General features: G+C 55.6%; 1 protein-coding gene across 1 annotated transcript in view; it reads left to right on the top strand.

Annotated features, from left to right (window-relative positions):
- Phf21b (PHD finger protein 21B) overlaps window positions 1–25,409 on the top strand; it is a 53,548-nt gene extending 28,139 nt beyond the window's left edge. Inside the window, exons 3-13 of the mRNA XM_090358388.1 lie at window positions 6,511–6,603; window positions 11,084–11,434; window positions 12,378–12,518; window positions 16,595–16,646; window positions 17,710–17,786; window positions 18,535–18,589; window positions 19,321–19,343; window positions 20,718–20,876; window positions 21,128–21,203; window positions 21,299–21,402; window positions 23,535–25,409. Of these exons, the coding sequence (XP_090214514.1) occupies window positions 6,511–6,603; window positions 11,084–11,434; window positions 12,378–12,518; window positions 16,595–16,646; window positions 17,710–17,786; window positions 18,535–18,589; window positions 19,321–19,343; window positions 20,718–20,876; window positions 21,128–21,203; window positions 21,299–21,402; window positions 23,535–23,753 (1,350 nt within the window). The 3' untranslated portion in view covers window positions 23,754–25,409. The remainder of the gene's footprint in view (window positions 1–6,510; window positions 6,604–11,083; window positions 11,435–12,377; window positions 12,519–16,594; window positions 16,647–17,709; window positions 17,787–18,534; window positions 18,590–19,320; window positions 19,344–20,717; window positions 20,877–21,127; window positions 21,204–21,298; window positions 21,403–23,534) is intronic.
- The last annotated feature ends 1,078 nt before the right edge of the window (window positions 25,410–26,487 follow it).

Raw genomic sequence — 26,487 nt, 5'->3', positions numbered from 1 at the left:
TGGAGAGCAGCCAGGTCTGACCCCCAGGCTAGTGCTCTTCTGGAGATGACATATGACGTGTCTCTGGGGGAGCTGAGGACTGTTCGTGGGGTTGTCTCTGCTGCAGGGCCTGGGACCTTTGTAGACTGCTACCTGAGCATGGAAGTGTTCAGAACCCTCCTCCGTTCCCATGTTGGCTCCGTCACCCTGTGTTGGAGCGGTGGACTGGCATGGCATTCAGGCCCCTGGGGACCAGCCTCCACACAGCCCTGTCCTCCCCACCTCTGGCCTTTGAGAGCTACAGCATGCAGAGCCCGGGTCGCCCTCCCTGCTCCTCTCCTCCACTGCCTGCCTGGTGTCCTCACTGCCCACGTGGAACCTTTTGTCCCACTCACAACCACCTCCTCCAGGAAGCCTCGCGCTCCCTGCTGTCTGGAGCAGCCTCCCTGCCTCCCTTTGCACCTGCTTTTTTAAACCATAAACTGTGTGGAGGGTGCTGTGATGGACGGCACCTGCTCTCCACCCACATGAGTAAGCATGGCATCTGCCCATGCTTCTGACCGCTGGTGAGAGGGTAAAGCATTACAGAAGATGAGGCGTCTCCTCCCTCCCCCTCCCTCTCCCTTCCTCCTTCCCCTCCCTCTTCCCTCCTTCCCTCCCTCTTGGTCATCACTCCTAGGCTTTGTCCATTGGCCGTACATCACCGAGCCACGCATGGCCCTATGGGGCTTGCCACAAGATGGCACTAGGAGTGTCACTCACGGGAGCTGCATGTTCAAACTCTCCTGGTGACCCTAGCTCTGGGGTTGAGATTAGGGTGACTGAGCTATCTGGGGTAGAAACTTCCAGGCAGGCTGGTAGAGTTCTCCCCGACATCCTTCTTCTGGCGTGGGGGAGCGGGAGTCCAGGGCCAGCCCGGGCCTCGTGGTGGCGGCAGTGTCATCTGTGAATAACAAGCTGGTTTCACATGGCAGTAAAAGCAGTGCTTGTGTTGTATTACTATTTATTGGCGTTACCGATGCGGGGGCAGACTTGTTATCTTTGCCTCACATCACAGCCGTCTGTAAAGATTCAGGGAAATCACAACCCAGAAGCAGCGACGGGGCGGTACTCTTGACTGCATGCCTGGGCCACGTGGAGGGTGGGGGGTTTCCCCACACAGAACCGAGAGGGGTGCCTCACGGGGGTGCCAGCCCCAGCCTGGCCTGCTCAGATAGGGACAGACTGAAGAAGCAGAACCACACAGGGCCCCCCTGCCCTCCTGGGAGCCGCACCTGGTGAGGAACGTGCTGGAATCCTGGGACATCAGGGTTGGGCCCTTTCCTCTTTCTGCAGGGAGCCAGGATGGGAGACTATCTGCCCTTACACCGCAGTGCTAACGTCGCCTGGCCCTGCCAAGCCTCTTCTCCTTCCCTTAGACACAGTGGTAAAAATTGCATGGCACAGCCCAGGGTCAGATAGCCCGAGGGACAGAAGTGTGTGTCTCCCTGTGTGGTGGCCCGCTGCCTCCATGATGAAGTCTGAGCTCCGAGGGATGGGCCAGTGGCTGGCCTCACTCAGCCTGCCCAGTCTCAGCTCAGCCAAGCCTCTGGTGCACCAGGGACACTGCCTTACTGGCCCTGCTTTCCCTCCCTGCCCATCCCTCAGCACTGGGCCCTGCGACATGACTCCTTGTCATCCTCTTCTGGCTCCGTCTCCATTCGTGGATTGTTGCACTGTGCATCCAGGACGGGACTATGAGTTCTCTTTATCCTCTGCCAGCCCCGTCTCCATTCGTGGATTGTTGCACTGTGCATCCAGGACGGGACCATGAGTTCTCTTTATCCTCTTCTGGCTCCGAGTCCATTCGTGGATTGGTGCACTGTGCATCCAGGACGGGACTATGAGTTCTCTTTATCCTCTGCCAGCCCTGTCTCCATTTATGGCTCATTGTATGCATCAGGACGCAACCATGAGTTCTCTTCTTCCTCATCTAGCTCAGGAAACCACAGAAGCTTCAGGAGACTGTGGTGGATGTCCCTGTAACACGGGGAAATGTCACCCCATACCCCAGGAGCCCACCGTCCTGCAGAGGGGTAGAGAGCCGTGTTGGTCCCTGTAGTCCAGGATGGGATGGAGCTGGCCAGCCACTGTACAGCTCTGTGGCTGTGGAAGACAGTCACAGGCTCAGGAGGGTGAGGTTACCAGCAGGCACCAGGGGGCACAGCAGAGGGCAGAGTCAGGTGAGCGCGTGGGGCTGGGCTAGTGCGGCCTGGTGCTGTGGCCTGGGCAGGTGTGGGCTGAGAGACCCCTGGGCCTGTGTGTCCTGCGGCAGCAGGGGCTTGTCCACAGCCATGTGACAGGCAGTCAGGGACACCCACCCCCCCCCAGGCAGTTCAGCCAGGCCTCTGAGCTCAGGGGGAGGACAGGCTACAGACTGGACACAGAGAGAGGCCAGGTGATCCCCCCCCGCCCCCCCGCAGGCTGCCTGAGCGCTGCCTGTGGCCTTTCTTCTTCCTCTTGCTTGTCTGCTCAAGTGTGTCTGTCATCCTCTGGTGGAGGACAGGGAAGGTGAGGAGATGATGAACAAGTGGGTTCTGGAAGGAGGACCCCGGTTGGGTTAGCTCGTCACAGCCGAGGTTCTGGCCTAGGCTAAGACGGCGCTCTTGGTCCTGGCCCGAGACACTGTGGGCCTGTGGTGGGTGCGGGGTGGCATATTGGCAGAGCATGCCAAGCCACCCCCTCACTGCTTGGCCAGGAGAAAAAGCCAAAGTGGAAGAGGCCTCTCCCACAGGCCTCTCAGGCCCCAGCTCCTCGTGGACTCCAGCACCTCTCAAAAGTGCCACCTTAGGGACCAGCTGCTTCTTTGTAGTCCTTGGGGAACACTTACCGAGCCCCAGAGTCAAGGCTGAGCTGTCCATACCGTCCAGTGACTCTTTTGTCAGGCATGCATGCTACCCCACTGTCCCCTCAGTCCATGCCAGGCCCTGCCCTGTTCCAGACCCTGCACCAAGCACCCCAGCTTCTGTGCACCAAGCAGCAGGAGCCCTCTGTGACAGATGTGACAAAGGAGAAGTGACAAGTGGTTGGAATCCGAGCCACAGCTCTTGGTGCAAGTCCCCCACCCCCAGCCTATGAAGAGGATGAAGAATTTCCTGAGGCCGCATGTGACTTCTGCCCCAGAAGGCCGCAGGCTCTCCCGCCACCCGCCACCCCCTACCTGTCCTGGCACATCGCAGGCCCCTGCGGTGTTTCCAGGCTGTGGGGCTCCACTAACGCAGGAAAAATTGGAAGTTATCTTTGATTTTTATGGCTCTTTTTGTGCTATTAAAATGCTTAGAGCCATCAACGTTGTCATGGACAGCTCATTTATCTTGACTAAAGTGCAGCTGTCCATGACCTGGCGCTTCTGAAACAGCCTTGGAGACGACTCTCTACTGCGTCGACCAACTCCAGCATGGGCAGACCTGCCGCCCAGGAACATATGTCTGCACACAGTCCCACCAGAAAGGTACACACGGTGACCCTCCACACACCCGGAGCAGGAGCCACCTGCACAGAGCCACTGGCCACGCAGAGCTGCATGCAGACCGGGAACACGCACGCTTCTTCTGGAAGACAGGCCTTCCCTCCTGTGGGCTGAGCACATCTTGTTTGGGCATCTCAGCCAGAGGGAGGTCCTAGCAACAAAGTGCCTGCCTATTCTCTGGTTCCATTGCATGTGCGAGCCCCTGTCCTCAGACCCACACTGGGGGTCCCACACAGCTCTCCCAGAAACCACTGGTGTGATGCATCCACACCCCATGGGTCTTGATACCACCGGACCTGCTGAAGGACAGGAGTCACCTGTGGGTCCCAGGCTGCCCATCTGCCTCCCACTTCCAAGGGTGGAGTCCCTGGCTGAGGAAAAACCGTTGCGTTACATCAGATGATGGGCAGGCGAGGGAGAGCTCAGAGCCTTCCACAGGCATGGCTTTGTAGAAGTGGGGCACACGGTGGACTGGAGCTCGCTAAGATTGACCCACCTCTCTTACGTGGCATGCTTTGGAAAGTGGCCACTGAGCTGAGCCACGAGCGAGGAACATGAGTAGCTCAGCACATTGGGCGTGGTCCCTGAGCTGACCAGCCTGGTGTGACACTGGGTGAATCACACACCGCACTGGCTCCCAGCCAAGTGGCCAAATGAATTCCACTTCAGTGTGGGCAACTGGACTCCACAGAGGGACAGCAGGCAGCTGGAAGGGCCTGGACCTTTTAGAGTTTCAGCGCAAAGGGGAGATGGCAAAGAGGCTGCAAGCTTCCATCCTAAGCCATCGTCTTCTCTGTGGTCTGGGCCTGAGACTGTGCATGTTGTTTGTGGGTGGATGAAATGTGTTTCGAGGTGGAAAGATCGTGGCTAAGGGAAGTAAAAGGGAATTCATTGATCTGGCAGCTTCCTTAAGGTATAATTTATACTCAGTGTACCGCATGTATTTGGGGCTATGGCTTGGGTGTGCTGAAGTGTTCACCCTCAGCTCGTGGCAGTGGTAGGAGGTGGTAGAACCCTTAGAAGGTTGGGCCGGGTGGGAGGCTGTGAAGTCATTGGGGGTGTGGCCTTGAGGGAGGAAGTGAGGTCCAAGAGATTGTGCTCTGGGAGGGGATCCTGGGACCTTGACCCTTCCAGGCTTGCTTTTCTGCTTGTTCTCCAAACACCCTACCTCACAACAGGCTCAGGGCACCATAGCCAAGAGACCATTGGCCATAGTATCATAGTAAGTTATGGTGTGTCAAAAGCATTTTACTGTGGTTTCATTGTGGAATTTAAGTGTATTTTCCTAATGATGATGTTTAGTTATGTCTGTTGGTTTCAGAGGTTGTTTGGCTATTCGTTCCCTTGTAATTTTAAAATCATCTTGTCAATTTCTTAAAACAAAGCCTACTGAGACTTTGATTAGGTCTGTATTGAATCTATAAGATTTGAGGGAGAATTGATATCTTAGTATTGGACCTTCTGACCACAGATATAGAGGAGATCTCTTTCTTATGTCTTTGAAATTTTCCCTCAACCACATCTGGAAGTGTTGAGTCTATAAGCCTTGTCTATTGTCAGATTTACCCTTAAATATTTCTTACTAGTTTTACTTGTCATTGCTACTGCAAGTAGGATTTTAAAACAGTGACTAACAGAGGGGGACACTTCCTTTTTGTATATTGTTGTTATATCTTCGCAGCTTTGCTACATGCACTCATTAGTTCTAATATCTTGGTTTCCAGTAAGGCGGATGTGTGGTTTTCTTCTCCAGGGTGTCCTTACAGCTCAGAGCAAGGCTGTTATCATCCTGGGACAGACCCAGCTTGCTCACAAGACGTTGTACTTCTCATGGGAAGTGATTTGCTCCAATTCTGTTAGGAATTTTTGCATCTGAGTCTAAGAGAGACTCTTGCGGGTTGTTAGTTGCCAATGGCTTGCCTGGTCTAGGGAAAGGACACGCTCCCCCCGACCCCCACATCACATAGGCTGTGGGCCACCTCTGGGCCTTGCAGAGCCCATCCTCCATGGCTATGGATAGCTGTGGTTGCAAATGGAAACTTTATGCTGGAGGCCTCCAAGGCCCATCTTCTCTACTGAGTAAGCCTGGAGTCCTGGGCAGGGCGTGAACTCTTAGCTCCCACCCCAAGGCTCATCCTCCTGCTGGGGTCCCTATACCAAGAGCCCCGCATGAGGCCTGGGACTCCAGGGGCCCAGTGAGGGTGTACATTGAAACCCTCAATAATATCCCTAGCTTTTGACCCCTCATACCTGTCTTCAAGCTGCCCCAGGGAATACTGCAGGATGGTGTAAGCTAGCACCCAAGTTCAGGAGGGAGGGAGAAGGGGAGGACACGCCACGGTGCCCGCCCTCTGGAAGATGGTAGTCACTGAGGTGTCATTTATAGAGGATAGGACACTGGCAAAGCCCATGTGTCTAGCTGTCCCAGTCTTCAAAAAGGAAGCTGGTGGTGAGCAGGGGTCATTGTTTCTTTTTCTTTTTCTAGTTTCCAAGTTATTTCTTGCCTGAAAATAGATTATTTTTCTTGAGAGTGGAGAGGGAGAAGCATGTTAGCTCTTGAACAGTACTGAAGTGCAGTACATCTAAGCAAAGACGGCTGAACATGAAACTCACTAAGAGCTGGGAGAGGGAGCGGGGTGACTATAGCACCTTGTACACATGTGTGAACCACCATGGTGAGACGCCCTGAGCAATTAACATACCCCACATAAAACAAGTGGCGGGGCCCTGGCTGGGGTGCACGCTCCGAAGAGAAGGGCAGGGGGGGGAATGTGGCCAAAGTCCTTCATGCACATGTGTGGAAGTGGGACAGTGACACTGATGGAAATCAGAAGGGGAGGAGTGGGGGGAGGGAGGGACAGACATGGCACAGTGAAGCCCCTTCTAGAGCTCGTCAGTACTTACCTGTAAGTGGGAAGATGGTCAGAGAAGGAAGCACCCAGGCTGTGCGGGCCCCCATGCTGTCCTGGCTGTGTCTTGTCTCAGCTGTCTGCCCCTCTCAGCATGTTCTCTCTGCCTTTCAGGCTTTGGGAGCCATCACGGCAGTGCCTGTCACAGGTCCTCAGGTCAGTTCCTTGCAGAGGTTGGCTGGGCAAGGAGCAGCAGTGCTACCTCAGGTAAGCGGGGTGGGTGGGGTGAGGCCTCAGGCCCTCACCCTGGGCCCCGACCCAGCCTCTGATCCATGACCATGCCCTTCTGCCTTGGCCCTGCCCTTGACCCTGGCCCTTTGGGTCTCTCCGTGGCAGCACCACCCCTCGCCCTCTCTGCCCAGGAGCTGAGTATGGCTTTTCACTGTGAGGAATCTGAGTTGTGAGGTGGAGCAATTGTAAAATCAACGTAGTGTCTTATGCCGGGGTGTCGCTGCCCGCCGCAACGACACGTCACTTCGGAGGCGGACTGGGAATGATCACAGACTCAAATCGCTGCAAGCAGAGGTCTTTTATTTCTCTCTCCTTTCTTCTCTGCCTCTCTCCTTTCTCCTTCTCTCTTCCCCCTTCTCCATCTTTCTCCCTTCTCCCGCCTTCCCCAGAAACCCCACACAATTTATATCCTTAAGCAGCCAATCCCAGTAAAGGTCATCTGCAAAGCAGCAAACAAACCTGGAAGAAATCTAGCGATCCACTCTATCCACAGGCACCGAAGAAACAAATCAACAAATGCAGAGAAACTTCCTGGTCAGCAGGTACTGACTCATTAGCGAGCTGCCAGGGGCCATCTTCTCATCTTACTTCCTCAGGAGGCTGAAAGCAATGTCTCCAGTATCTCCCCCCTTTTTACTTTAGAAAAGAAAAAAAGGAGAAGACCTAGGATATGTGGGGCTACCGTCATATCAGATGGTCTGTGCCTGTCTTAGGTGTCTCCAAGCTCGTTAGTCTTCTTACCCGTCATGGGATCACCAAGTACTCTTTACTTGGCTCCTGTCTTTGGTTGATAGGCCAACAACTGGGACTTACCCGTCTCTGACTACCAGCCATCCATTTAGCAAGCCAGACCTGAGGGGGGGGCATCTGTTTCCTTGGCAGCAAACACCTATTATATCAGAATTCGCTGTCTACGTTGACTTTGCATTATTTTACACAAGCAATATAGACATGCTACAATTATAACACATAAAAACAAACCCAAGCCAATCAATCCTGCCCACCTTTGACCAAATCCCAAGACAGTCTCAAATAAAGATGTCACCCAAGGTTGGAATATCAACATGTGTCTGATTATTTGTGCACGTAGAGAGGCCGTCAAGTTATCATCCTGAGCATTCCACGTTATGTCCAAGTTCAAAATCCGGAATAAGCAGCTACACAAGAGGGGCTCATCACCTGCTCCAGAATATTCAATTGTTCTTGCAATAAATCAACTCGATTAAGCATAACAATTCCAGTCCTCAATTGGATTTTGATAAAAAGATGACTGAGCTACAAAATTAGCTCTTGAGGATCCTTGACATCTAGTCCAGGAGGGTGGCCAAGATTGTTCAGGTTCCCAGCAGCGTGGTCCTCAGCGACGTTGATAGGGTCGTGTATCGTTGGCATGTGGATTCATTCCGGGAACCATACTCGTGCCAAGTAGAAGAGCCTAAGTAGAAGAGCCTTCATCTTGACCGACATGCTTCTGAGGAGCCTCCACCGTCTGCCATATCAGTCTCTCCGGCACCCAAATGGGACTCTCAGCATCCTGTGGAAAAACACAAACACTTCCTCACCCCGACATGAGAACAGGGTCTGGTCCTTTCCAGTTTCCAGAGAGACTATCTTTCCACAGAACTAAAGGTTAAAAGCAATAATTTTAATGTCTGATGTGCACGCTCTGCTATCCCTTGTCCTTGAGGATTATAAGGAATACCTGTTTTATGAACAATATTTAAAGTTGCACAAAATTGAACAAAGGAAGCAGATGTATACGCTGGACCATTGTCTGTTTTTATAACTTTTGGCATCCCCTAAGAGATGTTGAAAATCATTTAAAGTAATCAATTTATCTTTCTTTAGCAATTCGAATTTTTTGTGGCTTAATACATACATCCATAATTTGATATCCCAAATACAGAACGGGAGATCCTAATTGTACCTTTTCCTCAGCTATATGAAGTCCATGACTCTTTAACATATCCGACATCAAGCCAAAAAGTTATAAAAGTAAATTTAAATTAGGGTGTGCTAATAAGCTGTTTGGAACGGATTTAAAATCTATTTATTGGTTGATGAAATCTTGCTCGATTTCGATCCTCAAACACTGGAAAGCCCCACTCATCCCCATTTCTAACACTTCTATTCTTTTAGCTAACTTGGGGACAAGTCGGAGGAGGCTAGCTGTTGGCTCCTCCCACTGAGGCACAGACAGCTGAACTACTGGCCATGGCCCCCTCTTGCAATTTGGCCCCGAGCACAGGCTTTCTAAACCGCTACCACTTAATTCCTCCTCTTCCTGTTTCCTCGATTCTCTCTCATGTATCTCTCCCAGAGTCTCTGCGCTTCTTTCCACCTGTTGCTTAACTCTTTGTTTGGACGAAAGCAAGCACTCCGTATAAGTTGCCACATAGGAAATGTTCCTCACGGGAGGTCTCCCTGTCTTGACGCTTTTTCCAAATCTAACTTATGTAAATCCCACTGTGGTACATTAAGAAGTCCTTCATTCAAAACCCAGGGACTTACTTTTGCTATCGTATCCACAGGAGCCTTCACCGTGGCTTCTTTTACGACAATACAATACCGTTAGCTTTAAGTAAATTTCTTATGACTCTAACCATCTGGTCCTTGGAGACTTCTGAGTCCATTATTCACATTTAACAACTGCACAAACCTTTTCTTTGGCTACAACATCTGGTTCTTGGAATCTCCTGAACCCACTGTTCTCGGTTCTTTACTGAACCCATTAACCCCGGTTCTTTACCGAACCCCTTATTGCCTCGCCCTTTCCATTCTGGCCAGAGACTTCCTTGAGGTTCCTCAGTTTCCCCACCGTGCCGAAGTGACCTGCGCTTCGGAGGTGGACTGGGAATAACTATTGCCTCGCCCTCCGAGAGGTTCCTCAGTACTTACCCACCATGCCGAAAAAGCGTCCCCGTACAGGCCACCACTTGTCCCTGCCTGCCACAATGACACGTCACTTCGGAGGCGGACTGGGAATGATCACAGACTGAAATCGCTGCAAGCAGAGGTCTTTTATTTCTCTCTCCTTTCTTCTCTCTCTGCCTTTCTCCTTCTCTCTTCTCCCTTCTCCGTCTTTTTTCCTTTCTCCCCCCCCCCCCGCTCCCTGGAAACCCCACACTATTTATATCCTTAAGCAGCCAATCCCAGTAAAGGTCATCTGCAAAGCAGCAAACAAACCTGGAAGAAATCTCGCGATGCACTCTATCCACAAGCATGGAAGAAACAAATCAACAAATGCAGAGAAACTTCCTGGTCAGCAAGCACTGACTCATTAGCGAGCTGCCAGGGGCCATCTTATCATCTTACTTCCTCAGGAGGCTGAAAGCAATGTCTCCAACAACTGGGTTTTGTTCTGAATGGAACAGCTGGCTAGACTTGTACAGAACAGAAAATGTCCTAAGCGTTGATCCTTGAGCAGTTGTGTCTGTGCTAGATGATGATGGCTCACACTCAAAAGAGTTCCAGGAAGTCTAGGCCCTGTGCTCCCTTTCAGAGGGTAGCACAGGGACCCTGCTGGCTGCCCTGCAGTCTCCGCCTGGCCCCTGCTGGACCCACACCCTGGACAGATCACCTCATCACTACCTCCAGAGCCAGTGTCTCCTGAGAGGGGTTGATAATGGCACTGGCTTCAGCAACAGCCTTGGTGCATGACTAGACAGACTAGACTGCCTGGCACACAGCAGACACCCTGGAATGAGTGGGCAGCGCCTTTATCCTCACTGGTCCATCTTCATTGAGCACTTGCTGTTTACACAGGCCCCGCCAGGCGCTGCTGTGTGTCTGTAGCAATGGGAAGAGCAGGTGACAGCGGGCTCTTCTCACCTAGATCCCCTCAGCCCAGTGGACAGAAGAAGGACCTGGCCCGTGAATTTCAGTAATGTCCTCAAGGCCACACAGGTTCTGGAGGAGCCAAGATTGATTGGCCCAGACACATCCCAGCTCCATGGTTTTGAGGGGAATACAACTGCCGCCCCTCCTGGAAGGAGGAGCAGAAGTGGCAAGATGCGGGAGCCCCTTGGTCTTGTCCAGTGCCTCTGACACAGAGGGCTGTGGGCTTGGTGGGAAGATGCCTGACTCGATCCATCTGTGCTGGCATCCCTCCTCAACCCCATCTTCCTCTTCCCTCTCCCCATCTCCCCCTCCCGTCTCATCTTCCCTCTCCTTCCCACCTCCCTCCTTCCCTCTCCCCACCACTCCTCTTCCCTCTCCTCTCCTCCTCTCCTTCCCTCTCTGCTTCCCCTCAGTGGAGCTGGATGTGCCTGCCTAGCTCCCCCAGAACCTGTGGCAGTCGGCGCATACCTGAGGAAAGGGAAACAGTGGCACTGCATCAAGAGCTCTGAACTCTTTCTGGGGAGACCCAGGCATGCCTGGCACCCCTTCCAGTGCCCTGGCTGTCTACACTGGGCCTCCCTTGCCCGCCTGACCAGGCACTGTCCCTTCCTTCCAGGTTAGGCCAAAGACTCTGATTCCAGACAGCCTCCCCATCACTCCAGGCAGGGACCGGCCACCCAAGCAGCCCCCGACATTCCAGAAGGCTACTGTGGTGAGCATCAAGAACCCCAGCCCAGCCCTCCCCACTGCCAACAACACCGTCAGCCATGTGCCAACGCCTGGCAGCCAGCCCCAGGCCCTCGCCGAGCCCACCACCATCACCTCACCCCTGAGCGGCGCTGGCGTGGCCTACGCTATCATCTCCACCTCCCCCAGCAATGCCGCCGCCATCACCCCCAGCACCGCCGTGCCCGTGGTCAGCGACAGCATCAAAGTCCAGCCCCTCCTCATCAGTGCCGACAGCAAGGTGAGTACCACCCCAGGTCCCCTGAAGGCATGCCTCACGCAGGAGGCCAGGAGTCAGTTGTCCGGGAGAGACTGGATGAAGGAGGCTCACATAGAATGAGGAGCTGGATGGTGCGTGGCCAGGTGGCCAATGATGAGTAAACGAATGGGTGGACACAATGTGTGGCTAGAGTGTGAGCACACAGTCAGTGGAGAATTGCATGTACACGAGTGCAGGATGAACAGATTGTGATGGGCGGGGTGGGGTACGTGTGGGTGAAGGTGCAGAGAGAGGGAATCGGCCAAATTGATAAACACCTGTGGGAAGAGAAAGAGGAATGGACTAATAGATTGCTTGCTTTGGTTTGGAATCATTATCTAATAAAATGTATAGCTGCAAGAGAGTCCAGTACAGATGCTCTGTCTGCTGAAGTCACATGGCTGGGGCTTTTCTACTTCCCAAGTCCATGGATAGAAAATACAAGACTTGCCAGGTGTAGTGGCTCACGGCTGTCATCCTAGCTACTCAGAAGGCTGAGATCTGAGGATCATGGTTCAAAGCCAGCCTGGACACTAAAGTCCATGAGACTCTTCTCTCCAATTAACCACTAGAAAACCAGATGTGGTGCTGTGGTTCAAGGGGTCAAGGGGTAGGGCAGTGGCCTTGAGCTGAAGAACCCAGGGTCAGTGCCCAGGCCCAGAGTTCAAGCCTAGGACTGGCAAAGAAAAAAACAAACAAACAAACAAACAAAGAGATAAAACTTTTTTTTTTGGCCAGATTTAAAACTAAACCCTGTGCCCCCAGATCTTCCTGGTAGTTGCCTTGTCTGAGGCCTCGGGGTCACATGGCAGCTGTCCTTTGTCCTTAGCCTCTGTGCCCTTTCTGACTGGTGACTGATGTCCTTCTGCCCACACCCCTCCCTCCCTGGGCCCTCTCCCCCCCGCCCCTCTGCCACATCTTCCAGGTTATTATCCTTCAACCTCAAGTGCAGACACAGCCTGAGAGCTCAGCAGACCCACGGCCACCCTCAGAGGAGCCATCTCAGGGAGCTCAGGCCACCAAAAAGAGGAAGGAAGACCGGCCCACTGTCCAGGAGAACCCAGAGGTAGGGAGGGCCTGTTGGAGGGCCCAGGACTCTGTGATGTATGCCATGGGGTGGCCTCTCCTCCTTGTGCTGTGGAACTTACGTGAGACTCACAGGGAGTGGGTCTCAGCACAGCATTGTCAGGCTGGTAGCGCAGAGCAGGGCTGGAAGGGTTAACAGCACTTAGCCTGGCTCTGTCTGGGTTGCTGGTGACATTGGTGTGACTACGACAGCTCCTCCATCTCCTGTCCACATAGTGTGAGCTGTAGTTCTGCTGCCTGGGGAGCAGGGGCCTGAGTTAATGTCAGCCAAGCCCCTGGGTCAGGGCCAGGGCTCCACCGGAAGCCAGCCCTGAGGGGGCCCTGCCAGCCGTCTCTGTCCATCCTTGGGGTCTGAACACTTTACAAGCAGCAGCCTGGGCCACTGGTAACCAGTCACCCTGGCTGAGGCTCCTGAGGCTCAGTGAGTGGCCATCGCCACATCCTCCATCCAAGCCTAGAGCCCCCTGCTCCCTCCCCAGGCCTGACCCATGGCCCTTGGGCTGTGTGGGACCACAATCATCCTCCAAGATTTTGGTCAGTCCCAGTCTGAGCAGTGCTTTGACCCCCCCCCCCCCAGCCAGCCCTGCAGGCCCTCTGCCCCTGACTGAGCTCCTGGTGATTCTCTGGACAAATACGTCTCTCCTCAACCCACTCACATCTTCCCTTGGTGCCCAGATGTGTCCTGGGTTTCACTCCCTGCTGGGCACTGTGCTGGGGGCTAGGGCAGGGGCTCATTTTAGAGAAGGGCCTGGCTACTCAGAGGTCCAGCTGGGGTTGAGAAATGTCCAGTGTTGTCAGAGAAGTGAGAATTCCAAGCAGGACATGAAGCAGAGAGGGAGAGTGACTAATAAGCCACTTTTCTTTGACTACTTGCCAAAAAGCCGAGGGCCAGAGAGCAGCAGCTCACACCTGTAATCGAAGGCGCACAGACCAAAGCTGGCCTGGGCAGGAAAGTCCATGAGACTCTTACCTCCAACTAACTGCCATAAACATGGCTCAGGTGGTAGAGAACTAGGCTTGAGCCAAAAATAAATAAATAAAAGCAAACCAACAGCACCCAGGCCCTGAGTTCAAGCCCTAGGACTGGCACATACACACACACACGCATGCACGCGCACACACACACACACACACACACACACACACACACACACACACACACAAACGGCCAGCAAGAATCGCTGTTCAGTGAGGCTGCATGCGCATCAAGTCCCTTCCACGGCCCCGTTCCTCCATCTCAAGCCAATCAGATTCTACACTGAGCACCTGCTGTGTGCCTGGTGCAGCCCGGGGGCCACCTGAGCACCTGCCGTGCCTGTGGTGAGGCCCTGGCCTCTTTGCTGTCCCATGCCTTCAAAGGTTCCCTGGGCGGATTCTCCTTGTCTTCTTAAAGTGTATCTTAGTCAATTACTGTGCATTGTAACAATGAGTATAATTACATATCACTGCGTAATTAGCATAAACATATAGAGATACTTACCAAGAGCAGTCACAATACATCTAGATGGAAGCTCCTTATTAAAGTTGCTTCTAGAGGGGTGCTGGGTAGGTAACACTTATCATCGTAGCTGATCAGAATGGCTGAGATCAGAGGGTCTCAAATCAAAGCCAGGCCAGGCAAGAAAGTCTGTAAAACGCTTATCTCCAATTAACCACCAAAAGGGCGGAAATGGAGTTGTGGCTCCAGTGGTAGAATGCCAGCCCTGGAAGAAATAGCTAAAGGACAACACCTAGACCCTGAGTTCAAGTCCTAGTATTAGTGCTTGTGCACCATGTGCAATGGTGCACGCACGCACACACACACACACACACACACTCACGCATCACACTTGCATGCACACACACACAGTTAAAATTTTGAAAATATAAAAGAAGATATCAAAGACTTCTGGGATGTTGAGCTGCCTGTGGAGAGCCCCGCGGTGAGCTCGCGTGTCCAGTGGCAGTCCCCACGGTGAGCTCACGTGTCCAGTGGCAGTCCCCACGGTGAGCTCCCGTGTCCAGTGGAGAGCCCCGCGGTGAGCTCGCATGTCCAGTGGAGAGCCCCGCAGTGAGCTCCCGTGTCTAGTGGAGAGGCCCCTCGGTGAGCTCGCGTGTCCAGTGGCAGGCCCCTGTGGTGAGCTCCCGTGTCCAGTGGCAGTCTCCGTGGTGAGCTCGTGTGTCCAGTGGAGAGGCCCCGTGGTGAGCTCATGTGTCCAGTGGCAGTCCCCACGGTGAGCACCTGTGTCCAGTGGAGAGCCTGCGGTGAGCTCCTGTGTCCAGTGGAGAGCTCCACGATGAGCTCCCGTGTCCAGTGGAGAGCCCCTCGGTGAGCTCCCGTGTCCAGTGGCAGGCCCCGCAGTGAGCTCACGTGTCCAATGGAGAGTCCCTCAGTGAGCTCGCATGTCCAGTGGAGAACCCCACGGTGAGCTCCCGTGTCCAGTGGAGAGCCCCACAGTGAGCTCCCGTGTCCAGTGGAGAGCCCCTCGGTGAGCTCCTGTGTCCAGTGGCAGGCCCCGCGGTGAGCTCACGTGTCCAATGGAGAGTCCCTCAGTGAGCTCGCGTGTCCAGTGGAGAGCCCCACGGTGAGCTCCCGTGTCCAGTGGCGGTCCCCGCGGTGAGCTCCCGTGTCCAGTGGCGGTCCCTGCGGTGAGTTCACGTGTCCAGTGGCTGTCCCCGTGGTGAGCTTACGTGACTAGTGGAGAGCCCCCGCGGTGAGCTCCCGTGTCCAGGACCTATTCTTTTTGTCCTGTTCGTTCATGTGTCTGTCTTTGGGCAGGTAAGGAAGGGACAGAAATGGAGGGACAAAGGGTGACAAAAGAGCAGTGGCACTGTCACCTAGGCACTACGTCGAAAATGAACCAAAACATGAATGAAGAGAACCACCTCGTTTCCGTTTCCTGAAATTCATTTTGATAAATGCTGCTTTATACGATCAGAGACACAGAGGCCTTGAGCCTTTGTGTAGTATTTTCATCCACACGCTGACATTTATTGGTTTGCTGCTGTCATGAACTATTCAACTTATGGGAGGGAATGGAAGAGAAAAATGGCAAGAGCAAGGGAAGGAGTGACAGTACCCAAAAAGAAATGTCCTCTTCACCTAACTTATATAACTGTAACCCCTCTGTCCATCACCCTTATAACAAATGAAAAAGAAAAAGAAAAGTAGCCAATGTCCCCTGTTTAAAGTTTTAAATCCTGGGATTATAGGAGCGAGCCACTGGTGGTTGGCACGTATGTAACTGTTAACATCACCCCAGGAAATAGAATGTCTGCTCCCCCTTCTCATGACAGGCAGACTGAGGAAGGAATGGGGGCAGCTGTGGCTTGGTGACCTGGGAAGGCATGCTGGCGGAGATGTGGAAACACCCACTGCCACCCCAGTAATGCAGAGAATGCACTTCTGCCCTGGGCCAGTCTCTCTGTCACTCATGGGCATGCATGCATCATGGGCGACCCCAGGTCCCCAAATAAAACACCTTGTTTGCAACCTCAGAGTTCTTCTGCAAAACGCAAAGATCCAAGCACTGCACAAGAAAACACTGGCTAGTTCTGCTTATAAATGACTGCTTGTTGGAGCCAGGAGTTTAGCCTAGTGGTAGAGTGCTTGCCTAGCATGCATGAGGACTCCGGTTCTATTCCTCAGTACCACCTACATAGAAAAAAGCCAAAAAATGGTGCTGTGGCTCCAGTGGTAGAGCTCTAGCCTTGAGAATGCCTAAGGCCCTGAGTTCAAGCCCAAGACTGGCTATATAGACTGCTTGTTAATGTGAGAAAGGCCTCACATCAGCGCTTCTAGCTCCACAGCAGGCCATGCAGGGTGACCCCACTGCAGAGCTGGGGATGGGGGGGCGGTGTTGTGGGCACCAGTGGGCCTGTGTGCCCGGGGATCTTGGAGTACATTTGAGGTGTGCTGTTTGCCTGCTCCCAGGGCCCCCAGTCCCAGCCTGGGGCGTCACCGGGAACCCAGTTGTCTCAGGTTTCCTGGAGCAGTGCCTGGGGTCTAGGACTGCAGGGGCCTGCTCTGTAGTGGAATGCCTCGTTAACACCACCTCATCCCCTTCCTTCCCTCAGAAAATCGCCTTCATGGTGGGGCTAGGCCTGGTCTCCACGGAGCACCTGGAAGGTAAGGGCAAGGGGCAGGATGGGGTGAGATGAGGATTCAGGATGCCGCATCAGCTGTGAGCCCTCTTCCAGGAGCTCTGTCCACAGTGGCATGGCTGCCATCCAGGACCCACTAGGCAGGAAAGCTCTGCACTCGACTGCCCTTCCTGTTTGGAAGGTTCCTGTCCCCACAGTGGCAGCACAGTCCTGTGGTGTTCTCTCCATCTGAGCACCTTCCTTCCTTCCTTCCTTCCTTCCTTCCTTCCTTCCTTCCTTCCTTCCTTCCTTTCTTTTTTTGTGCCAGTCCTGGGCCTTGAACTCAGGGCCTGGGCACTGTCCTTGGACACTTTTTGCTCAAGGCTAGTACTCTGCCACTTGAGCAACAGCACCACTTGTGGCTTTTTCTGAGTACATGGTACTGAGGATTCGAACCCGGGGCTTCATGCATGCTAGGCAAGCACTCTACCACTAGGCTATGTTCCCGGCTCCAATTTTTCACTTCTTAAAAGTCTCGATTTGCTCATCTGTAAACGGGCTGATGAGGCCTTCTGGTGTGGACCCTGGGGCAGTGCCGGCAGCCAGCTCTGTGGTGCCTCAAATATTTATTTCACCCTGTCCACCAGAGGTCTGTAGTGCTCCATGGGGCCCATGGAGAATAGAACTGGAGAGGTCTGAAGAGGAAAAAGCACTCCAGCAGATGCAAGGGCCGGGGGAGAAAGGCCAGGTGACCTCCCCCACAAGGCACAGTCCCCAGACAGAAAGCCAGGGAAAGGAAACCTCCATCCCTATGGGCTGTGGATAGACAGGCCACACACCGAGGCTGCCTGAGCCCTGCAGGCCTGACCTGGCCAAGCTCTGAGCCTCATAGTATTGGGCCTGTGTGGACCAGCCACAAGGCCAGATGCCGAGTAATGGCACACACAGGGCCCCATGATTAGAGTGGGTCCCTGCCACCTTCCCACCAAGCTGGCACTCAGCCTGAGGCCACCAGAGTGACCACCAGAGTGTCTGCAGCCACCACAGCAGCTGCCTGGAATGGAGCACAGAAACAGGATGGATGCAGTGACCCCCATGTGTCTTTCCAGAAATCCAGAGCAAGCGCCAGGAACGCAAGAGAAGGAGCACCGCCAATCCTGCCTACAGTGGCCTCCTGGAGACGGAGGTGGGGTCACGGGCACTGACCCCTGCCAAGGAGGCCCATGGCGCATGGGGCAGCGGGGCGGGTCCCCGGGGCACCCAGCAGCTTTCAGAACGAACCTCACGTGTCAGTTTTACTCTAGAGTCCCAGGTCTGTGGGAAGCCTGTGACCTTGAGCTTCACACAAGCTCTTGGCCAAGGGAAGCCCTCTCCTGGGCCCCTCTGGCTGTGAACACACACTGGACCACATCCAGAGCCACTTGTCAGAGCAATCACACAATCCTGGAGCCACCTCCCTATCTTGTCACAAACCACTCCAAACTACTGAAGGGAGGAAGGCGTGGCCTGTGGCCCTTGTTAAAGCCAGGACAGAGGTTGCCCGCCCTTCTGCAGCTGCATGGAAGCCGCCACTGGGGGGCTTTGGGTCACATCCCCAGAATTTTAGGGTTCGGGCTTTATGCCTACCTGGCTAAGATCAGCAGATTTAGGAGTCCAGGGGGCCAAGGGCAGCACTGGCTTGGGGCCCGGCTGGCCTGTGGCTGGAATCTAACCTGTTCTTCCTGAATTACGGACACCTCGGGAGCAGAGGGAGACCGAGGTACCCCTGACGGCATGGCAGAGCCTTTGAGACCCCCTTGCCCACCCACCTCTGCCCCTAGAGCCTGGCACTCCCCTCCCGCCCCTGGCACTGGGTGTTCCCTTGGCTGCTGGACCCCGAGGCAGGGAGCCACAGGGCCTCCGGTGATGGCTTTTGCTGTTTTCTGTCCCTGCAGAGGAAGCGGCTGGCCTCTGGCTTTCTCAACAGCCCTCTGTTCCTCACAGCCCGAGGTAAGCCGGCTGGAGCACGGGCCAGCTGGCCAGCTGTTCCTCTGCTGGGGCCCTGGGAGGGAGGGGCTTGCTGGAGAGACTTCCGCCTGAAGGTGCAGAGCCGAGGCTCTAGTGGCACCTGCCAATCACTGCCCCACACTGGCTGCCTTGAATGGGGCAGGTCCCACCGAGTCAAAGGCCACGTGGCTGGGCGGGAGGATGTGCAGGGGAGCCCCCCCAGCCCCCCTCCACCTACAGCCTGGCTGCCGGGGGATGTGTGGCCTCTGCCGGGGTGGCCAGCCTGCACTGGAGAGTACTCGGGCACCCTGCCACACCCTGCCACCCTCCAGACCTTCTCGGGGCTGAGAAGTCAGGTCTAGGAGCCCTGGTTTGGGGAGCCCTTGTTCTGGGCCTGGAACCCAGGTGGCATTGCAGATGAGTTTGGCCCGGAACCTGAAAGGAAAACTTTTTCCTGTGCTCACAGCTGTGGTTTGCCATCACAAATGAGAACTTAGGGGTCACCGAGTCACTCTGAGGGGCCTAGAATTGTAATGGCCTTCACTGGGCGGCAGTGCCACCCAGCCATCTCCATGGCCCTTGAGCCTTTCCCTGGGTGAGTTCTGGCTGGGACCAGGGCAGAGCCCGTCCCCCACCCCTCTCACGGCCTCCCTGGGCCTTGTGCTCTCCTGTCATCTGGCAGGACCCCTTCTCATGTCTGCTAACTTGTTCTCCGCCCTTCCTCCCTGTGCCAGCCAATGAGGATCCCTGCTGGAAGGTACGTGCCCATCTTCATGCCCAAGGGAGGGCCGTGGGCTCTGCTGGTTATTCCTGGAGGAGGGGCTGTCCCGGCATGGTGCAGGCGCCCATGGCTCTGCAGAGCCTGGCATCAGGACTGAGTGGCCGGGTTCACAGGAGAGCTTGCTCTGCCCAGGCTCGTTGGGAGAGCCGGGCACAGCCAGCGCTGGGCATGTTGCCCCCACTCTGGCTCCGGGGTATGACCCTGGGCCAAGCTGGCTTCTCTCGGCTTCTCTCTGAGCTCAGTACCCTCAGGATCTGGCCCCCTTTCTCCATCCCTGTGATCCTGTGAACCTCACCCACACACCATGCCCACTCCCCGGCAGTCTGCTCAGGAGCGCGCGCCCAGGCCCGGCCTCTGCCATGTTTTGTCCTCAATTTCTGATCTAATTCCAAACCCATCTTCCAGCCCTCACAGCTCACATCGGTCCAGGAGGCGGTGCCAGTTGTCTTGAGTTGTTTCTTGTGACTCGGGTACTGGTGGTGCACCAAGGGCCTGGAGCTCTCGGGCTGCGACATCCCTGCCACACCAGCTCCCAGCCCTGCTGGGGCCTTGGCTCTGAGGCAGGAGCCCTGGGTGTTGACCTCGGCTCCCCCCTCCTCATCCTTTGCCCCGAAAGGAGGATGCCATGCATGGGCTGTGACGGCGGGGGTGGCTCTTCCCTCCTCGAGGGCACCGCTGCCATCCAGAGCCTGCGCTGGAGGACACACTTGGCCGTTTTAGCTCTGAAGTCAAAAGACTTTCTTGGTTTTGGGTTCTGTCCTGGGATTGTTCAGCTCTTCCTCTCGAGGCTGACGTGAGCCCAAGTCCGCTGGGGCTCACACACGCCTCTTCCCGGTCTCTCTGCATCCTGATCCTCAGACCTTAGCCTTGGAATAGCTTAGCATGACAGGTGCCAAAATAGCTCCCGACGGGACTTGCAAGAAGGCGGGGGGGGGGGGGGGGGGCAGGGAGCCCCCTGCAGGCGGTGGCTGGGAAAGTCGAGCTGGGTCCACCTCTGGTGGGCACGGCCAAGGAGCTGCCAGCTCTCGGTGGCTACTCCAGTCTAGCATGAGTGGAGCACTCCTTGTGCCCCCCTTGCTGCCCCTGGATGTGCAGTTGTGGAGCCAGGTGGGATTCCCCCGGTGTCAGGGTGCCAGGGTGCCCTTCCCGTGCCCACATCTGGAGCCTGGGTCTTGTCACAGAAGAGTCAGAACATGGATTCCTCATGTGCCTCTGGCCAGGTGGTGCCCTGAAATCCTGTGTGCCCCATGAGCTTTCTGCCGGGGTCCCCACATGTCCAAGCTGCAGTTGCAAGGAGCTCCTCTCCTCTCCTCTCCTCTCCACGAGCTGAGCCCCCCACCTCCCTTTTAGATGGAGAGCTCTCATGAGGACAGCTGTGTGGCCTGCAAGCGAGGAGCCAACCTGCAGCCTTGCGGCAGCTGCTCAGGGGCCTACCACCTCAGCTGCCTGGACCCGCCCCTCAAGACGGCGCCCAAGGGCGTGTGGCTGTGCCCCAAGTGCCAGCAGAAGGTGCGGTGGTGCCCCCCACGGCACGCGTGGTACAGGAGGAGGCTGGGGGCAGGAGGGTGACTGGCAGGGTTGGAGGGTAGAAGCGGCTTTCTTTACCCTGGCACAGTTGACATTGGTGCCCATGAAGCTCTGTGCGGGCCCTGCCCTGTGAGTCACTCAGCTTCCCTAGGCGCCCTCCCTGGTCACTGTGGCTCCCCGGGGCCACTCAGGACATGACCAGCGTCCCGCTCATTTCCTCCCCTGCCCGCCAGGCCTTAAAGAGAGACGAGGGTGTTCCCTGGACCGGCATGCTGGCCATTGTGCACTCCTACGTCACCCACAAGACAGGTGAGGCCAGGCGCGCGGGCCTGCCGCCCCTCCACCAGGCTGTGAGAAGGCCTTTGCGTGCCTCGGGCCCTCACCTCCCCGCCCTTGTCTCCTAGTCAAAGAGGAGGAGAAGCAGAAGCTGCTGCAGCGAGGCAGCGAGCTGCACAGCGAGCAGCAGCATCTGGAGGAGCGGGACCGGCAGCTGGCTTCGGCAGTGAAGGTGTGTGGGGCTGCCCTGCAGGCCCCGAGTCAGCCCCCTCCCGAACCCCAAGGGAGGCCGACCTCGCCAGGCCACAGGGGGGGAATGCACCTTAATTATCGTTACCTAATAGTGAGGACATCCTGGCTCCGTGACCTGGGGAAGGCCTGGGCCCGCGCTTTCCTCCTGTGAAAAGGGCATTCTCCCATTGCGGGAGTGTAGACGACATGATCCCAGTGATGTGGTGCTGTGCCAGAGTGACGGCGGAGGCAGCGGTGAGGGGCTGGTGCTGAGGAAGGTGGTGGTGATGGTGATGGTGGTGGTGATGGTGATGGTGGTGGTGGTGATGGTGATGGTGACGGTGATGGTGGTGGTGATGATGGTGATGATGATGATGATGATGGTGATGATGATGATGGTGATGATGATGATGATGGTGATGATGGTGATGATGATGATGATGGTGATGATGATGGTGATGATGATGATGGTGATGATGATGATGATGGTGATGATGGTGATGATGATGATGATGGTGATGATGATGGTGATGATGATGATGATGATGATGATGATGGTGATGATGATGGTGATGATGATGATGATGGTGATGATGATGGTGATGATGATGATGATGGTGATCATGATGATGATGATGGTGATGATGGTGATGGTGATGATGATGATGATGATGTGATGGTGATGATGATGATGATGATGATGATGATGATGATGATGGTGATGATGATGGTGATGATGATGATGATGGTGATCATGATGATGATGATGGTGATGATGGTGATGGTGATGATGATGATGATGATGATGATGGTGATGATGATGATGATGATGTGATGGTGATGATTGTGGTGGTGATGATGATGATGATGATGATGGTGATGATGATGATGATGGTGATCATGATGATGATGATGATGATCATGATGATGATGATGATGGTGATGATGATGGTGATGATGATGATGATGATGATGATGGTGATGATGATGGTGATGATGATGATGATGATGATGATGATGATGATGGTGATGATGATGGTGATGATGATGATGATGGTGATCATGATGATGATGATGGTGATGATGGTGATGGTGATGATGATGATGATGATGTGATGGTGATGATGATGATGATGATGATGATGGTGATGATGATGATGATGATGTGATGGTGATGATTGTGGTGGTGATGGTGGTGATGGTGATGATGATGGTGTTAGTAGTGATGATGATGATGTGATGTGATGATTGTGTTGGTGATGGTGGTGATGATGATGTGGTGGTGGTGATTGTGTTGGTGGTGGTGATGATTGTGATAGTGATGGTGGTGGTGATGATGTTGATGATGTGGTGGTGGTGATTTTGTTGGTGATGATGATGATGCGGTAGTGATGATTGTGGTGGTGGTGATTGTGTTGGTGATGATGTGGTGGTGGTGATTGTGTTGGTGATGGTGGTGATGATGATGTGGTGGTGGTGATGGTGGTGGTGGTGGTGATGATGGTGGTAGTGGTGGTGATGATGGTGGTAGTGGTGGTGATGATGATGATGATGTGGTGGTGGTGATTTTGTTGGTGATGATGTGGTGGTGGTGATTGTGTTGGTGATGGTGGTGTTGATGGTGATGGTGGTGGTGATGATGATGATGATGTGATGGTGATGGTGATGATTGTGTTGGTGATGGTGGTGGTGGTGGTGACGGTGGACACAGCAGCACTCTATTTGTGCAGTGACCCTCTTAGTAGCTCCTCTCAGTAGCTCCGAGATGAAGGGCCGAGGCGCGTTGCTCCCAGCAGTATGCTCAGGCTGTTCTAGGCAGCCTGCGACCCCAAGCAGATGGACTCCCCACCCTGGGCTGCCGCCCTGCCACGAGGCAGTGGGGCGAGAGAGGGGAGGGCAAGAGCAAGAGCCAGAGCAGAGGCAGCCACGGCTCCTCCCGGGGCGTCTCCCTGGGCCCCACCACGTCTCCAGCGGGTCCCTGTGCGCCTGCTGCACAGTGTGTGTCTCTGACTTGTCTCTGAGGTCCTCTGCCTGCTTCAAGAGTCTGGGGAAGGCACGGCAGGGCTCGAGAGGGGGCTGCTTCCCGACAGCTTCACAGTTCACTGAGACCCTCTGACCCCGCTCTCCCAACAGAAATGCCTGGAGCTTAAGACAAGTCTGCTAGCTCGCCAGAGGGGCACCCAGTCATCGCTGGACCGGCTGCGGGCCCTCCTGAGACGGATCCAGGGCGAGCCCATGCTGCAGGTCACCGTGACAACCGCAGGCCCCGCCCCACTGCTGGCCGGGCCCTGGACCAAGCCCTCAGCTGCCACCCTGCACGCCACCCTCCAGCATCCCCAGGGCCACAACTGACCCCAGGGACCTGTCTCCATGCCCATGTAAAGTCTCCGGGCCTGCCTGCGACACCCGGGGTTCTGTCGGCCTTAATTCATAAATACTATGAATGCAGACAAAACAGTATTGGCGGAGGAGAAAGGGGGGAAGGAGCCAGGCATCCCAGAGCTGGGACCCGGGTGGGGCACTGTCCCCTCCCTGGCTGGAGAAAACCCCTGGGAGTCGGCCCAGGGTGTGATGGCCTCCGTCCTTGGCTGCTGGTGAGAGCCCAGGTCTCACCAGGGTCTTGAGCCGCCTCCACCAGAGGGCGCCCGTGGCTGCACCTCAGGGTGTCCGCCCAGGGAAGGAGCGCAAGCACAGATAGCTGGGTAGGTAGTTGGGTTGAGCTGTTGGGAGGAGAAGAGGGTAGTAAGCCTAGGTAGTTGGTCAGCACCTCAGCCTGTGGGGCCAGAGGCCTGCCGGGCCTTTCTGGCACCTTCTGGCCCCCGCCAGCCACCTCGTGTCAGTATTTCTAGGTTGAGTTGGCAGCTGCTGGCCTCGCCAGGCCGGGGCAACTTCCCCAGAGGAGGAGGGGGAGGCCGGGCCTCCTCCCCCTGGGCCTCGCCTGCCTGCCTCCTCCCCGTGGCCCATCCTTTGGATCCGTTTTGCTATGGGTGTATTTTTTCTCAAGGAGTTCCTGGGCAAGACAGAGCCGCTGCCGCGCACCGAGGCCCACGCAGGCCTCGGCGTCCACGGAGGCCTCGACGGTCTCCTTTCTAAGAGCCAATAAGGATTCCAGCCTCTTTTCTTGCCACTAACAGACACTATGCCAAAAATACCTTTTAGTATGGCGTTTTTACGGTAAGATATTTATCGTGACAGGGACCTGCTGACCCTGTGCCTCCGGCCACCTCCACTTAGGGTACAAATAGAGGGCGGCTGGCCAGCCTGCGGCAGCCCCAGTAAATAGCCAGGGGCCAGCCTGGGGGGCGGGCAGGAAGGCAGGCCAGGCCTCCCTTCCTGCTGCGCCCTCGTGGGCAGCAAGCTGTGGGGCCCATGTCTCTGTGCTCTGGTGCCCAGATGGGCAACGCCCCCCGCCCTGGCCCCAGCCCCCCGCCCAGAGGGACTCAGCACAATGCACACATGTCCACGAGCCAGGCTCCGCCTTGAGCCTGTCACACAGTGCCCAACAGTGGGCGGGCGGCGTGGCCACAGACGTGCAAGTGCACACAGACAGGGGCCGAGCAGGAGGCCAGCCCCGCCCCGCCCCCGCCCCCACCCCCTCGTCACTTTCACGACTCCGGGAGAAACTGTGCTGTACGATACAGATCTATTTTAATACACTCACCACTGGGTTGAACAAGATTTTTATATTCTTTTATTGAACAAAATGAATGGCGCGAGACACGCCGTCTTTTATATTGGTGACTGCCGACCCCACGATTCCCTGTGGCTTGGAGGGCGTGGCTCTGGGTTCCTCTCGATTTGCTTTTCTTCTTGGATGGATTGAGTTCAGTTTTTGTAAAGGCATCATGGGAGGATGTGAAAGGTTGGACCGGAAGGGGTGCTGCCAGCGAGTCTTAAGACGGTTAGTTCTGGGGACCAGGAGGGCCGTCCAGTGGATAGTGAGGCTAGAGAACGTGTTTGTCTTAACTATGCCATGTAGTTTCCTGCTGTACGATGCATTAAACTTGATTGACGATTTCAAGACCTGTGGCCTGTGTCCTTCCCTTCAGGGCTCTGGAAGAGGCTAGGGCGGCCTTGGCCTTGCCCTGCCCGTGGAGGGAGGGGGGGTGGCTGGCTAGAATTTATGGTGCCCACCCCATGCTACTACCACCCCTGCAGAGAGACGTGGCAGGTGCGCCTTTTAGGGCCTGGTGGGAGGTCCTCAGTGGCTGAGGGAGGCCCCGGGTGGCACCTGCCCCCTGCCTTGCTTCTCGGATGCCAGCCTTCCCAAAGGCACAGGCACAAGTGCCCCACTGCTGCCCTTAGGTCTGTTTCTTACCCTTGCCCCACAGCAGCCAGATGGGAAGTCAGACGCCTGGTCCAGGCTCTAGAGACGGCAGAGAGGCTCGGATTGGCCTGTGGGCAGAGCAGCTCTGCACAGTCAGCTGGGCAAGAGCAGGGGTCAAATGCCGAAGTGATCGCAGCTGAAGCCCAGAGAGCTGGATGCCCAGAGAGGGCCAGGCGGGGCTGGCATGCCCACTCCAACTGTGCAGAAACTCCCTGCTGCCCCCACGATGGCACCACTGCACCCCTTCCCGCCCAAGAGGCCCACGCCTCATCTGTGGCCCCCGCCGCCCTGCTCTCAGATCCTTGTCCCTTTCCTGTAGCCCCGGGGACGGCCCACGGGCAGCCGTGGCTCCCGCAGGCTCCTCAGCCATTCCCTGGAACTATTACCGCAGGTCAAGGCCGAGCGCCGATGACGCCCGTGGAGGGGGAATGGAGGAGGAAGGCGCTCCTGGGGCCTCAGCCACTCCTGCTCAGGCTGGCTTCGGGCTCCAGTCATCAGAGCTCAGCCTCCTGCGTGGCTAGGATGACATCGGCCCTCATCAGACGAGCATGGGGGGGGGCTGACTGGCAGGGTCTGAGGTGGGACTCCACCATGGCTTTAGGGAACATGGTGCGGTCCTACTGTGGGCATGCTGTCCTACTGTGGGCACACTGTCCTACTGTGTCTGAGTGTGTCCCTCTAGGTATCACCACTGTGACAGGGCCATCAGGAGGCCACAAAAGCTCCTTCTACAGAAATACCACCAGGGGTCTGTCCCTC

This window comes from Megascapheus bottae, chromosome 2 (genome assembly GCF_031878675.1).
Source record: "Megascapheus bottae isolate mThoBot1 chromosome 2, mThoBot2.hap1, whole genome shotgun sequence".
NCBI lineage: Eukaryota > Metazoa > Chordata > Mammalia > Rodentia > Geomyidae > Megascapheus > Megascapheus bottae.
The sequence above is the reverse complement of the archived record's forward strand: the minus strand, read 5'-3'. Positions and strand labels throughout refer to the sequence as shown.